Source organism: Fulmarus glacialis, unplaced genomic scaffold, assembly GCF_000690835.1.
Source record: "Fulmarus glacialis isolate BGI_N327 unplaced genomic scaffold, ASM69083v1 scaffold12266, whole genome shotgun sequence".
Lineage (NCBI taxonomy): Eukaryota > Metazoa > Chordata > Aves > Procellariiformes > Procellariidae > Fulmarus > Fulmarus glacialis.
In genome coordinates, this window is record NW_009220065.1 from 1 (window position 1) to 11,873 (window position 11,873).

At 36.9% G+C, this 11,873-nt stretch overlaps 1 protein-coding gene across 1 annotated transcript; it reads left to right on the forward strand.

Annotated features, from left to right (window-relative positions):
• The first annotated feature begins 186 nt into the window (after nucleotides 1–186).
• LOC104069106 (general transcription factor IIH subunit 2) lies at nucleotides 187–11,344 on the forward strand. The gene is made up of 15 exons (XM_009580620.1): nucleotides 187–242; nucleotides 323–400; nucleotides 1,113–1,149; nucleotides 1,770–1,856; nucleotides 2,709–2,759; nucleotides 3,220–3,274; nucleotides 4,097–4,202; nucleotides 5,116–5,206; nucleotides 5,370–5,457; nucleotides 6,004–6,111; nucleotides 7,312–7,375; nucleotides 8,269–8,372; nucleotides 10,377–10,479; nucleotides 10,779–10,818; nucleotides 11,225–11,344. Exons 1-15 carry the CDS (start codon nucleotides 187–189, stop codon nucleotides 11,342–11,344), a joined length of 1,188 nt encoding a protein of 395 aa, XP_009578915.1.
• Nucleotides 11,345–11,873: the final 529 nt, after the last annotated feature.

An 11,873-nucleotide genomic window follows, 5' to 3' on the forward strand; every position in this document is an offset into this window, starting at 1 on the left:
TCCCGGTCGCCGGCGGCGCGCCTGGGGCTGGTCCCTTCTCACAGCCCCTTCACCCGCCGTGCGGCACCGTAACGGGGCTTCCCCTCGGGCGGGAGTTGCGCCTCCGCGGCCGGGACCAGCGGCTTTCAGTGTAGTGGGGAGCGCGGCCGTCGTTGCCCTCCGCAGCGGCAGAGCGAAGCCACGGAGATGGATGACGAACCCGAACGGACCAAGCGCTGGGAAGGAGGCTACGAAAGAACATGGTAGGCTTTCCTTTTGCCTTCTTGTTGGTGAAAGAGGAGAAAAATCTCCCTTCTGCTCAATAACGATCTGTTTTGCGTAGGGAAATTCTTAAAGAAGATGAATCCGGATCGCTGAAAGCTACTATCGAGGACATTCTTTTCAAGGCAAAGAGGAAAAGGTATTATGTGTTGCTAATAATACTTGGTCAGTTATGAGGACTTAAGCATTCTGAAACTGGGTCCTCTAGGTTGAATAAGCATATCGGCACACCTTCAATATATTTTTGTGACCTTACCCCTTCAGAGCTCCAGATCCATGCTTCTTGCCTGCTACTTATTAACTGTGCCAGAAAAAATAGTAAAATTTATTTTATCTTTAATCTTAAGACTGAACGTATACAGGGTAGATACCCCATATGTATGCTAGCTAAAGAGGTGAGGTCTTGATCTGATGAAACACAACGCAAAGCACTGCAATTGCAATTTGCACTGCTTAGGGAAAATCCTTCAACATTTTTTTAATATACAAATCATGCTTCAAGCTGGGTTTTGTTATCATGGCATCAGATTTTGTGTTTCAAATTGTCAGAAAAATTGCTAGGTAAAATCTAGATTTGTTTTATTTCAGATTATGTTAAAATACTCAAATTCGGATATAATTTGAAAGTTCTAGTAAACCTGGTACTAAGAAGTAGGTTTTGTTTGTTTGTTTTCTGAGAGGCATGAAATCTGTTTGTAATTGAATTCTCTTTTTTTCAGTGTAAATAAGTGTCAGTGGTTTGTTACTGCTTCATGTTTGCCAGAAGTCTAGTATTGGATTTGTTCCAGACTTTTGTTTTAGGAACCATTCATTCATTTGCATCTTACTTAAATCCTTTTGTGTTTTGTTAGACTCTATGAACACCATGGACAAGTTCGACTTGGAATGGTATGTTAATGTCATAACCCTTGTCTGTCCTGAGTCCAAAACTACTTGAATAGAGGTGGTATGCCTAATCTGAAATACACTTTTGCTGACTTAATGTGCTTGAGACCAAAGTTCGCGTTTTCCACCAAACTTTTTGGGTTTTTTGAAACATTCTTTGTTCATTGGCAGTGTGGAATGTGAAGCATGAGTCTTCAGAGGTGGAGGTTTGGCATGTTCGCTGTATCAGGGTGTGTTTTGCAACAGCAGTCAGATCACACACACTTGCACTGTCGATTTTTCTTCATGTGAAAAATGGGCATAATTTAAATGAGTTGTAAATAACATTACTTTGTACAGCGCTGAGCTCTTCAGATGAAGAGGTGAGGGTGCAAACGATGCATATTTTATAGCTTATCGTGAGAGGGAAAGAACAGTGTGCGTTTTTCAAGATAGCCTTTTTTTCATTTTGAAGGAAAAGTGGAAAAAATGCATTACTTTTTCAGTTGCTGTTGATTGCATAGCTCATTATACTGAATTTTGTTTGAGGGAGGAAGTAGTTGCTTTTTTAAGTAAATGGAATAATGAACAGTTCATTTCAATATGTGTTCTGTGAGTGATTATCACTTATGGTGAAAATGCAGATGCGTCACCTTTACGTGGTTGTTGATGGATCAAGAACTATGGAGGACCAAGATTTAAAACCGAACAGACTTACTTGCACTTTGAAGGTATTTCTGTACTCAAAAGTTTTCTCTTATTAATCCACCGTTTCTCTGTAAACCAGTTCCATTTTGCGTTTTAAAGAATGGCAGCCTCCTGTGACTAGATGATGTGCATAGCCTCATTTCTTCTCTCATCCCTGCTTTTTTCCCCTTGTTTCTGTTGCTAGTCTGTAATTTTCCTGTTTTTTGAATAGTAAAATCTGTGTGACATTAGTTTGCCTTGCACAAATACTTCTGTACAGTAAAAACACTTTGTAAGGACATATTATGGAAAGACAGATTATGAAAAGTACGTGGAAATTAAGCTGAAGTGTTGCCTGTAATAAGGGATGAAAGAAGAACAAACATGCTTTCATTACACATCTAGAATTTTTTTTTTCTTCCAGTTGTGTTTTGATGGATTCTGGTTTGAATGGATGCTAGACAGGAGTTGAATTGGATTGCTGCTTCAGACTGTGGAGGTCTTGAGCTGTGCATCTTGTACTATATGGTCTTCTCTAATAACACTAAGCATTGAAATCCTGGGTTTTGATCATTTTGTACGGATTAGCGCTTTTTGGTGTATCATAAACCTCCTTTTGCACCAACAGTAATCTAGAACTTTAGCATACGAAGTGAATAAAATAAGGGGTGGCTAGTTTCTGAAATTTACATTGCGTTGGTAACATGGAAGGAAGGAGAAGGATGGAAGCGCTAGGGTGAAAACAATGGAAAGGAAGGGCTCATTTCCCCCCTTTTTTTTTTCCAACTTTTTTTTTTTTTCCAAAATAATACTGGATGTTTTGCAAGTACCACTTACTTAATGCATGAGGAATAAAACTGTATTTAGTTTTTAACAGTCTTAACTTTTCTTTATAGTTACTGGAATATTTTGTGGAAGAGTACTTTGACCAAAATCCTATTAGTCAGGTATGTACAACCATGCAAGAAAAAAGTAACTGAAAACTATTTTAAAAGTTAGTTTTAGTTTTAACACTATCTAGTAAGCTGTTTTCTGTTGATGTGTTCCTTCCCATCCTTTCCTCATTAGTCTGGTAAATTCTTGTTTCTGCCTGAACTAATGAAAATAAGAACCCATCTATTCTCTTTTTCCTAAACATAAATTCTAACACAGAAGACTTGATTTTTTTTTTTTTTCAGGCATTTAGGATTTTAGAAGATTTCTTTTTGTACCTTGTGGCAAAAGTACTGGAAATACAGGAATGTATGTTAACTGATGCATAGTGGTGTGCTGCTGTTGTTACACGTACAAGAAAACTTCTATAGTTAAGTTCCATAAAGAAGTATTAGGCAAAATATAGCAAAAATGTAAATCAATTTATTTTTAAGCTTGCTAAGAAAAGTTTTGCCTTTTTTTTTCCTTCTCCAGGTTGGCTTAATTGTAACCAAGAGTAAAAGAGCTGAAAAAATGACAGAACTTTCAGGTAGGGAGGTAGTATATTTTTTTTAAATTGGAGATGTTTTCATCTCTTGCTTTGATATTTTAAGTTCTACCTGGATGACACTGCTGCAAGTGAAGTAGCGTTAACATAATATTTTTAACTGAAAAGAAGTTATGCAAGTTATCTGAAACCAGAGTCTTTATTTAGATCTGTTTTGATCTAGAATTGTCATCATGTGCTTGTTCGTGATCAAGTCTTATCCAGATTGCAACTAAAATATGTTTTTTTCCCCTGAAGTTAATTTCTCACCCTGTTTGTTAATTTTGTATTTTATGACATCTGTGTGTTCTGTGAGATCTGATCAGATGTTAAGAAGCAAGGTTTCTTTGGTTCCTGTCTTCTGTCACTAGCAATCTGTGTGGCTTCAGAGGTGAAGTCTTAATTTTTTTTTCTTTATTCACCTGTGAAACTGGAGCAACTTAGTTGAGGAATTTGAGGATCAATCAATCCTTGAACAGTACTTTGAGGATAACAGAGGAAACTGAACTCTGTTTCTGCTGAAACATTTTGTGAGATGCTTCACACTCACGTTAAGCATTTAATGATACGCAACAGTGATTTTATTCTTTTTAACTTAAAGTTTCTAACAATTGAGTGCCTGTAGAGTGAATGTCTTGCTGTTAATATATTGTTTTATTGTTTTCTGCATTCTGATCCAGAGGTCAGTTTCTAAGGAGAAACATAGAGTTACAAGTTACAGTTTGAAAACTGTTGTTGTACAAGTACACTTCATTAAATATGTATTTTAAATATTTCAATTCTTTTAACTTGCTATTTCAGGTGAATTGTTTTTTTCACTTACAGGTAACTCAAAAAAGCACATAACTGCTCTAAAGAAAGCAGTGGATATGAACTGCAGTGGAGAGCCATCTCTATATAATTCCCTAAATTTGGCCATGCAGACTTTAAAGTTAGTATACACATGGAGGGTTTTTTGTTTTCTTTGTTTTCCATAATCAGTATAGTGCTGATTTATGTCCTCTTACAATACAGACTGGTAAATATGCTAGTAGTGCAGAAGTTAATTTTCTAACACAAGATGCTTCTATTTAGAGGAATGCTGTTTATAAAAAGCAACAATAATTTAAAACGAAGTAGGTGATTTTATGTCGTGTGTGAATATGGTGATGAAAGACCCCACAATAATTTTTTGCTAAGGTATGAGAGAGGGCAGAGTTAGGGGTTAATAATGATAAGAGAACAGGAAAAGAAACAGCATTGAATCACAAAAATCTGGCATACTTTAGAAAGGCAAATTTTTGGGTAGGATAGATTTAAAAAACTTTTTTGCTGTGTGAGGTGTTGAGATGGGATAAATATTTGTGGAAGACTGTTTTAACAAATAATTATAGCTAGAAACACTGACAGAACAAAGCTAGTAGTCAATGTCATAAAAAATAACTTGAATGACCAGTTGGAAGAGTTTTCCGTTAAGAACTAAAAGACAGTAGTTGAAAGTAATGGATTTACACCTATAAACTGATTAGAGATTTTTATTTTAAGAGGCCAGGAAGACTTACTGCAGTGTTGCTGGTTTGAAGGCAAATTTTACCTGTGAGAGTACAGATAAGGTACAGGGATAACTTAAGCATTAGAGCAAACAACCAGATAACAACTACATAATCAAATACTGTATTTTAGATATTGGAAAGGTTTGGCTTTTGAAATTCTGGTGCTCAGAGAAGGATCTTACCAGTCTTTTATAATTTGTATGGGACTTCATATCATGTCATCTTCTCACTTTAGTATGTCAAAGTCCTTGGAAACTTTAGCATACAAGTAGCTTAGTGTTCAGAAGTAAATTAACTATATACTTTCTTTAGGCACATGCCAGGACATACAAGCAGAGAGGTTTTGGTAGTCTTCAGCAGTCTGACGACATGTGATCCAGCCAACATCTATGATCTAATTAAGGTACAAAAGTGAAGTTTGACTACTACATTGAACATCCAAGCTATTAGACTAAAAACAGACAGTTGCAGTGTCATCGCCAATTAATTTTCGTTTAAAATTTTGAACCTTTTTACTGTTCTGTTCTGCATATGAATTTGAATATGCTTTCTTTTTCCGTTTAAAGTGTTTAAAAGCAGTTAAGATCAGAGTATCTGTCATCGGCCTAAGTGCTGAAGTTCGAGTTTGTACAGTACTTGCCCGAGAAACTGGTGGTATGTATCTGAAGTTCAGTAGTTATACTACTAATACAAGTTTAAAATTGAAATTAAATAACTAATTTGTCATATATTCATTAATGCATTTTGGTATTTAAGAATGAATATTTTGTTGTGCTGGCAGAAAATGTAAGAGTTTCCCAAATCTACAAAATACACAGTATTTAGTGAAATTATTATCAGCTGGTAGCTGCATCTCTAGAGGGAAGAAATACATATATTTTAAAACCTAGTGTTCCATGTGACGTGGAGCTTAATTAATGTAACACGTTAATATCAATTATTACAGTGGTAACTCTTACAATATCATTACCTCAGTGTAATGTTGGAGAAAAAGCTATGGGCCTTCATATCTGATTAAACATTCCGGTGTTACGCATTTTAAAACTTGTCATTTTCAGTAGCATTAACAGGACTGGTTTTTAGGAACAGGGTTGGCTAAATTATTTTTTTTACTTAAGTTGTTTTCTGTCATTTGGAGAACATGTTTGTATTCTTACCTTCTCATAATCTGAGAGTAAGGCATTTATTTCTTCATTACAGGAACATACCATGTTATTTTAGATGAAAGTCATTATAAGGAACTGCTGATGCATCATGTTAGTCCTCCACCTGCCAGTTCAAGTTCCGAGTGCTCCCTTATTCGAATGGGTAAGATATGGTTTTGTAAAAGTGCTAGCACAAGATTTGCAAATCTTGTCTTTTTGTTTCTTTGCATCTTCTGTGTTAAAGCCATACAAATAGTTAGAAGCATAATAAAGACATTGCACGATTGTTTTTTTTAACTTTTACTTTGCTAAATAGGTAGCAATTTTCTTGATGTTGTTTCTGCAAAGTAGTCAGCTTTTAAATAAAGTTAAGAATTAAACCAAATAAGACCAATTACTCAACTGCAGTTGGAAACAATAAAGTGGAATGATATCGCTTGTACAGTAATTGGTAGAAATGTAATATGTAGAAATAAAGGGTGAAAAACTATTTTGTTTCTCCCTCGTTTTTTTTCCTTGCAGAAGGCAACTATTATAAGCTTAACTGACTGTAAGATCCATCTGTTTGGCCATGTAGTACATGTTTGTTAGGAGCACTGTTGTGGTGTTCTTTCAACAAATGGCTTAGGTACCTTTTCTTCTCCTGATGTATTTCTTAATAAATTTAAGCATAGAGTTAAACCATAATAGGAACTCTAATGCCACAAACTAGAGCACTGATTTCTCACTTACATCCACCCGTTTTCACAGATAAGAATATATGTATTTTTATGTTTAGATTTAAGTACTGAAGAGATTTACTTGTTATAGGTAAAGCCTGGGCAGCAATCAGAAAAATTAACTGCCCACTTGACATGAGCTGTAAAAAATAAGTGGTAGAAAGAATGGTATCTGTTACAGTCTCCGTAAAGTGCTATAGTCTCATCTGTCATATACTGCACTTGGAAAGTGAATATATGCTTGGTGTCTGCATATAAAATATTTTCCCCTTAATTAGAAACCATTGTTCAAGTGATCATTCACGTAGTGCTCTTTCTGCTTTCCTACCATTGCAAATAATTTTCTTTTAGCTGTTCTTCAGAAATGGGGTTCCAGTGAGCTTCAGTTGATATGAAGTCTATGAAAAGGTTTTTTTCAGTTGGGGGAAATAAAATGAGGGATTTGTTGGTGGATGTAGGCAGACACCTTTAGGAAGAATTTGATGCCTAGTAAGAGTGTGTTACTTCTCCTGTAATAACAAACAAACAAACAAAGAGATAGGCCTTAATGTTTAGAATAATCTTTAAACTTCTCCATTGAAGTAAGAAACCGAAAGATGACTTGCGTGTTGAAAATTGGTAATATGGGATGTTTTTCTCTTCAGGTTTTCCTCAGCATACTATTGCTTCTCTATCTGATCAAGATGCAAAGCCATCCTTTAGCATGGCGTAAGTAGAATTTATTGTAATTCAATGAGCAGAATAGAATTCAATAATAATTAGTCATATTTAGAAAATCTGCTTGTCAGTGAAAATATTGCAAAATAAAATGGAAAAAAAAAGTAAATAATGTCTTGTGACTTCTCAGTAGAAATTTTATTTCCATTTGCACATTCAGTATATGGCCATAGTTACCTCTATTAAATACGCTTTTTAAAATTTACATTTAAAATTCTTTGAAGGTAGTAAATGGTTTTTAGTTGTGTTGTGCAGTGATTAGAACACAAGGGTGCTACAAGGTATTGAAGTAATTACTACCAATTTTACTTGCATTTCTTGATTCAAGTAGTTTTATCACTGTAAAGGTAATGATGAGGATGAGGGGTATTACCTGGAATAAAGTATTTTGTATCTATTTACTAATGTGACTTTAAAGGGAAGTTTAAAATAGAGGCTTCATTTGATTAGTGTACCAGTGCTCTTCTCAGTGAAAGGAATCATAGTTTTCAGGGATGATAGGGGAGTCTGAATTTTCAGAAGGAAACAGTGTCTGCTGTTTGAAAGAGTAAGTACTAATGTGTATCTTAAAGTCAACACGGAATATTTGTGTGTGTGTGTAAGTAGAAATACTAATGCTGTTATTTTTCATAACTTTATTTTTTAAAGATATATTGGCTCCTTTATGTGGGAAACGTTGGTCTTTGTTCTGTTTCTGTGGGAAAATGTGGTTACTGATACGTCACCCTATCAATTGCTTTCTGACGCTTCCATAGGTGTGGAACTGTTGCATGGAAGCTAGTGAAACTTCTTAAACTACTTTTTGTGAGAACTATGTAGTATTTGTAGTTATGTAGTGTTACAGTGTTATCTCTTAGGTATTAAAGTGTCTCTCTCTACTCTAGGCAATTGGAAAACAACAGTGAGCCAGGCCTTACACTGGGTGGATATTTCTGTCCCCAGTGCAGAGCCAAGTACTGTGAACTTCCTGTGGAATGCAAAATCTGTGGTGAGTAGCAAGAAAAGGTGAGCAGATGAATTATGAGTTAGTGGTAAGAGAGTTAAGGGGTAGAAAAATTCAACTATACTTTGGAATTAAAAGCCAGCTCTGGTTTAAGAAGCCTGCATTCCTGTGTCCCGGGATGTTCAGCTTCATACAGGGGACTTTCAGGACTAGACCTGTAACAGTAAAGCTGTATCATGTTCCCTAGTGTAATGTTACATACTAAAAGCTCTGAAGGAAAGGGGGGAAGAAGGGTGATTCACATATCAATGGTAATAATTTCCTCAAGAATCCTGATTTAACAGACACACCAACGTTTCAGACTCCTCAGTGCAAGGCCATGAAGATAAAGAGTGCTTTGGAGTGAAAGGACAGGAGTACCCCCTCGCCCCTGGGAGTATGTGGATGAAAGGTTTCAAAGTTGAACCGAAGGGCAGGCTGCACAGTGACACATGAAAGGCTGTAGAGTTGTAAATGGAAGCCTTTCCGGTCTTGCAAATGTTAATGGCCTGTGCAACCAATGGTGTGTGTAGTCCGTGTCCCCCCCCGCCCCTTACTGAGGGTGGGAGGGAGGATTAGCATTTTCTATAGTATTAATATGTGAGCGACAGCTGTCCTCCTGTTAGCTTCTACAGGCATATGACTGAAACGTGGTCGGTATTATCAAGATGCGTGTATTTGGCAAGAGGATGAAATAATTCTAGTTTTGGGTCACCTTGTCCTAGTTTCATGTCAAGGTTTTCATATTAGCATGAGTTTAGTTTCAGCAAGGTAATAGTGTAACTGGAGACAGTTACACTGAGTTACACTGAGACTATGTATCAGCAACAGATTCTTCACAGCTGCAGCTGTCAGCAGAACCAGAGCTCAGAAGTTTGCACTGCATGTGAGTGAGCGATGCAAAATTTGTGCCAGCCCATGCCCTGGCTAACACTAGCCTGTGTCACGGTTTAAGCCCAGCCAGCAGCTAAGCCCCACACAGCCGCTCACTCACTTGCTCCCCATGGTGGGATGGGGGAGAGAATCGGAAGGGTAAAAGTGAGAAAACTCATGGCTTGAGATAGACAGTTTAATAGGTAAAGCAAAAGCCGCACATGCAAGCAGAGCAGAACAAGGAATTCATTCCCTGCTTCCCATCAGCCTGCAGGTGTTCAGCCATCTCCAGGAAAGCAGGGCTCCATCACGCTTAACCGTTACTTGGGAAGACAAACGCTGTCACTCCGAACATCCCCCCCTTCCTCCTTTTTCCCCAGCTTTATATGCTGAGCCTGACGTCATGTGGTGTGGAATATCCCTCTGGTCGGTTGGGGTCAGCTGTCCCAGCGTGTCCCCTCCCAACTTCTTGTGCACCCCCAGCCTGCTCACTGGTGGGTGGTGTGAGAAGCAGAAAAGGCCATGATTCTGTGTAAGCACTGCTCAGCAGTAACGAAAACATCTCTGTATTTTCAACACTGTTCTCAGCACAAATCCAAAACAGCACCATACTAGCTACTGTGAAGAAAGTTAACTCTTATCTGAGCCAAAACCAGCAGACTTGTGTTAGCTGAAACAGGGCTATGGCGTGGCTTCAGCAGTATTATAGCAGGCTGCAGGAGAGCTTTGTAGTTGGCACCTTTTTAACTGGTGATGTGAAACTGCAGAACCATTGTTGCCAAAGAGGAGTTGCGCATTTAGATTTAATCAGAAGATTCTTCTATAGCTGCATTTTGTTTATGGCATGAGTACTTTTACAACTGTGCATTGTAAAAGTTCTTCTAAAGACTGAGTTAGATCTTCTAATTAGAAATTTGGGCCATTTGCTTGTTCTTTAATTTATATTTGGATCTAATTCTGAAAAGGATTACAGGTGTGGATTGTGGAAGCTAACAAATAATTTTATGGTTTTTAATTCTTAAAAGTGCTGAACCACTGAGTAATTAAAAAGTCTTTTTCCTTTTTGCTCTGTTTAATACAGAAAAGCTTTTCAGTAAGTCCTCTCTTATAATAATGTTGATGTCTCTTTATTTGCAGGTCTTACGTTAGTGTCTGCACCTCACCTGGCTCGGTCTTATCATCACTTGTTTCCTTTGGATGCCTTTCAGGAAGTTCCCCTGGAAGAATATCAGGGGGAACGGTATGCAAATCGTATTTGTGATAACGAGTGTACTTGTGGACCCTGTAATTTCTTTGTCAGAAAGTAAGAATAGCTGGCAGCAGCTTCTTTGCTGCTGGAGACACTGTTAAATGTTTGGGTGTTTTGGGGCACCTCTGGCAATAAGAAATATTTGTAGTTCCCATTAACAGTTATCCTGTGTGTTCAGTTGAATAGCTGAAATAATTGCCATGAATTGTTACTATGTATGAGATGTTTTTTAAACAGTTTTACACAACCTTGACCTTTTTTTTAGTTAAAATACACAATTTTGCTTTTAGGTATTGTCAAGGCTGCCAGGGAGAAATGAAAGATCAAAATGTAAGTACGTTGAACTGCATTGGAATTTGCATTGAGGGGTGTCAGAAGTAGAGATGATCCTTTCATATAGTCTTCTAAAGACCAGAAGAGTATTTGTGGAAATTTATCTCATGGTTAACTAGGGTTCTCTGTTATGCAGTCTCGGCCTTTTAGACTGCAAAGTCTATAGAAGTGTGGAAAGGGATTTCCTAGAGAGTTGTGTAGCCATTTGGAAGCATCTACAGTGACTCGAGCTCAGCCCTTTGGACATACTTGCTGTTCGAAACTTTAATTCAATTTGGTTTCTGTGATGTTAGCAATACAGTCTATTTACTGTGTCTTGATGACACAACTGTTGCCCTACTGTAGTGCTATATGGTGATAATTTTTTTCTAATTTTACTTGGTTTTCTATCTTTTCCACACAGGTTTACATATGTAAAGTGTGTCAGAATGCATTTTGCGTGGAATGCGATTTGTTTGTTCATGATTCTCTGCACTGCTGTCCTGGCTGTATTCACGAGCACCCTGCTCCCATATCTGTATGATCTCTTTTTAGAAATTGTCGCATCTATGTCATTCTCGCATAAATCCGTTTTGTTTATTCAGCCATAGCTTTCACTGAGGCACCTCAAAACAAGAAGGACCTAGATGATTACAGAAGGATAAACACTGGCTTGGGAGTAAACTTTAATTTTTACCTAATGTATTAATGATTTTGTTACTCTTAATATATTGTTGAATTATCTGTATCTGATTTATTGTCTTTGTTCTTGTCTGAAAAGCTCTGGCTTTATCTGAATGTTATTGTGAGTAACGTATATTTGTAAATGTGAAAGTGATAAAACTGGGTTGTATGATAATGTGGTGATTGATCTTTGTTTCATTATTTGTTCAAAAAAGAATCCCTGAAAATATATTTTATATATCTATTGTTATAAGCTCTTGGTTTTGGTGGATGTTGGAATTCTATAGACCAAAATGATTTTTGTAAGAATTTAACGAAGATGTTTTTGAGCAATTAGTTGGGGAACATTTCAAATATTAATTTTAAGTATTGTGGCTGTTCACTTTGGC

What these genes read in the sequence shown, in the direction of transcription:
- LOC104069106 (XM_009580620.1), top strand. Translation starts at nt 187, where the DNA reads ATGGATGACGAACCCGAACGGACCAAGCGCTGGGAAGGAGGCTACGAA. An exon ending in TTGGCCATGCAGACTTTAAA is followed by an intron (nt 4,203 to 5,115) that starts GTTAGTATACAC and finishes TACTTTCTTTAG; the next exon opens with GCACATGCCAGGACATACAA. An exon ending in GAGAAATGAAAGATCAAAAT is followed by an intron (nt 10,819 to 11,224) that starts GTAAGTACGTTG and finishes TTTTCCACACAG; the next exon opens with GTTTACATATGTAAAGTGTG.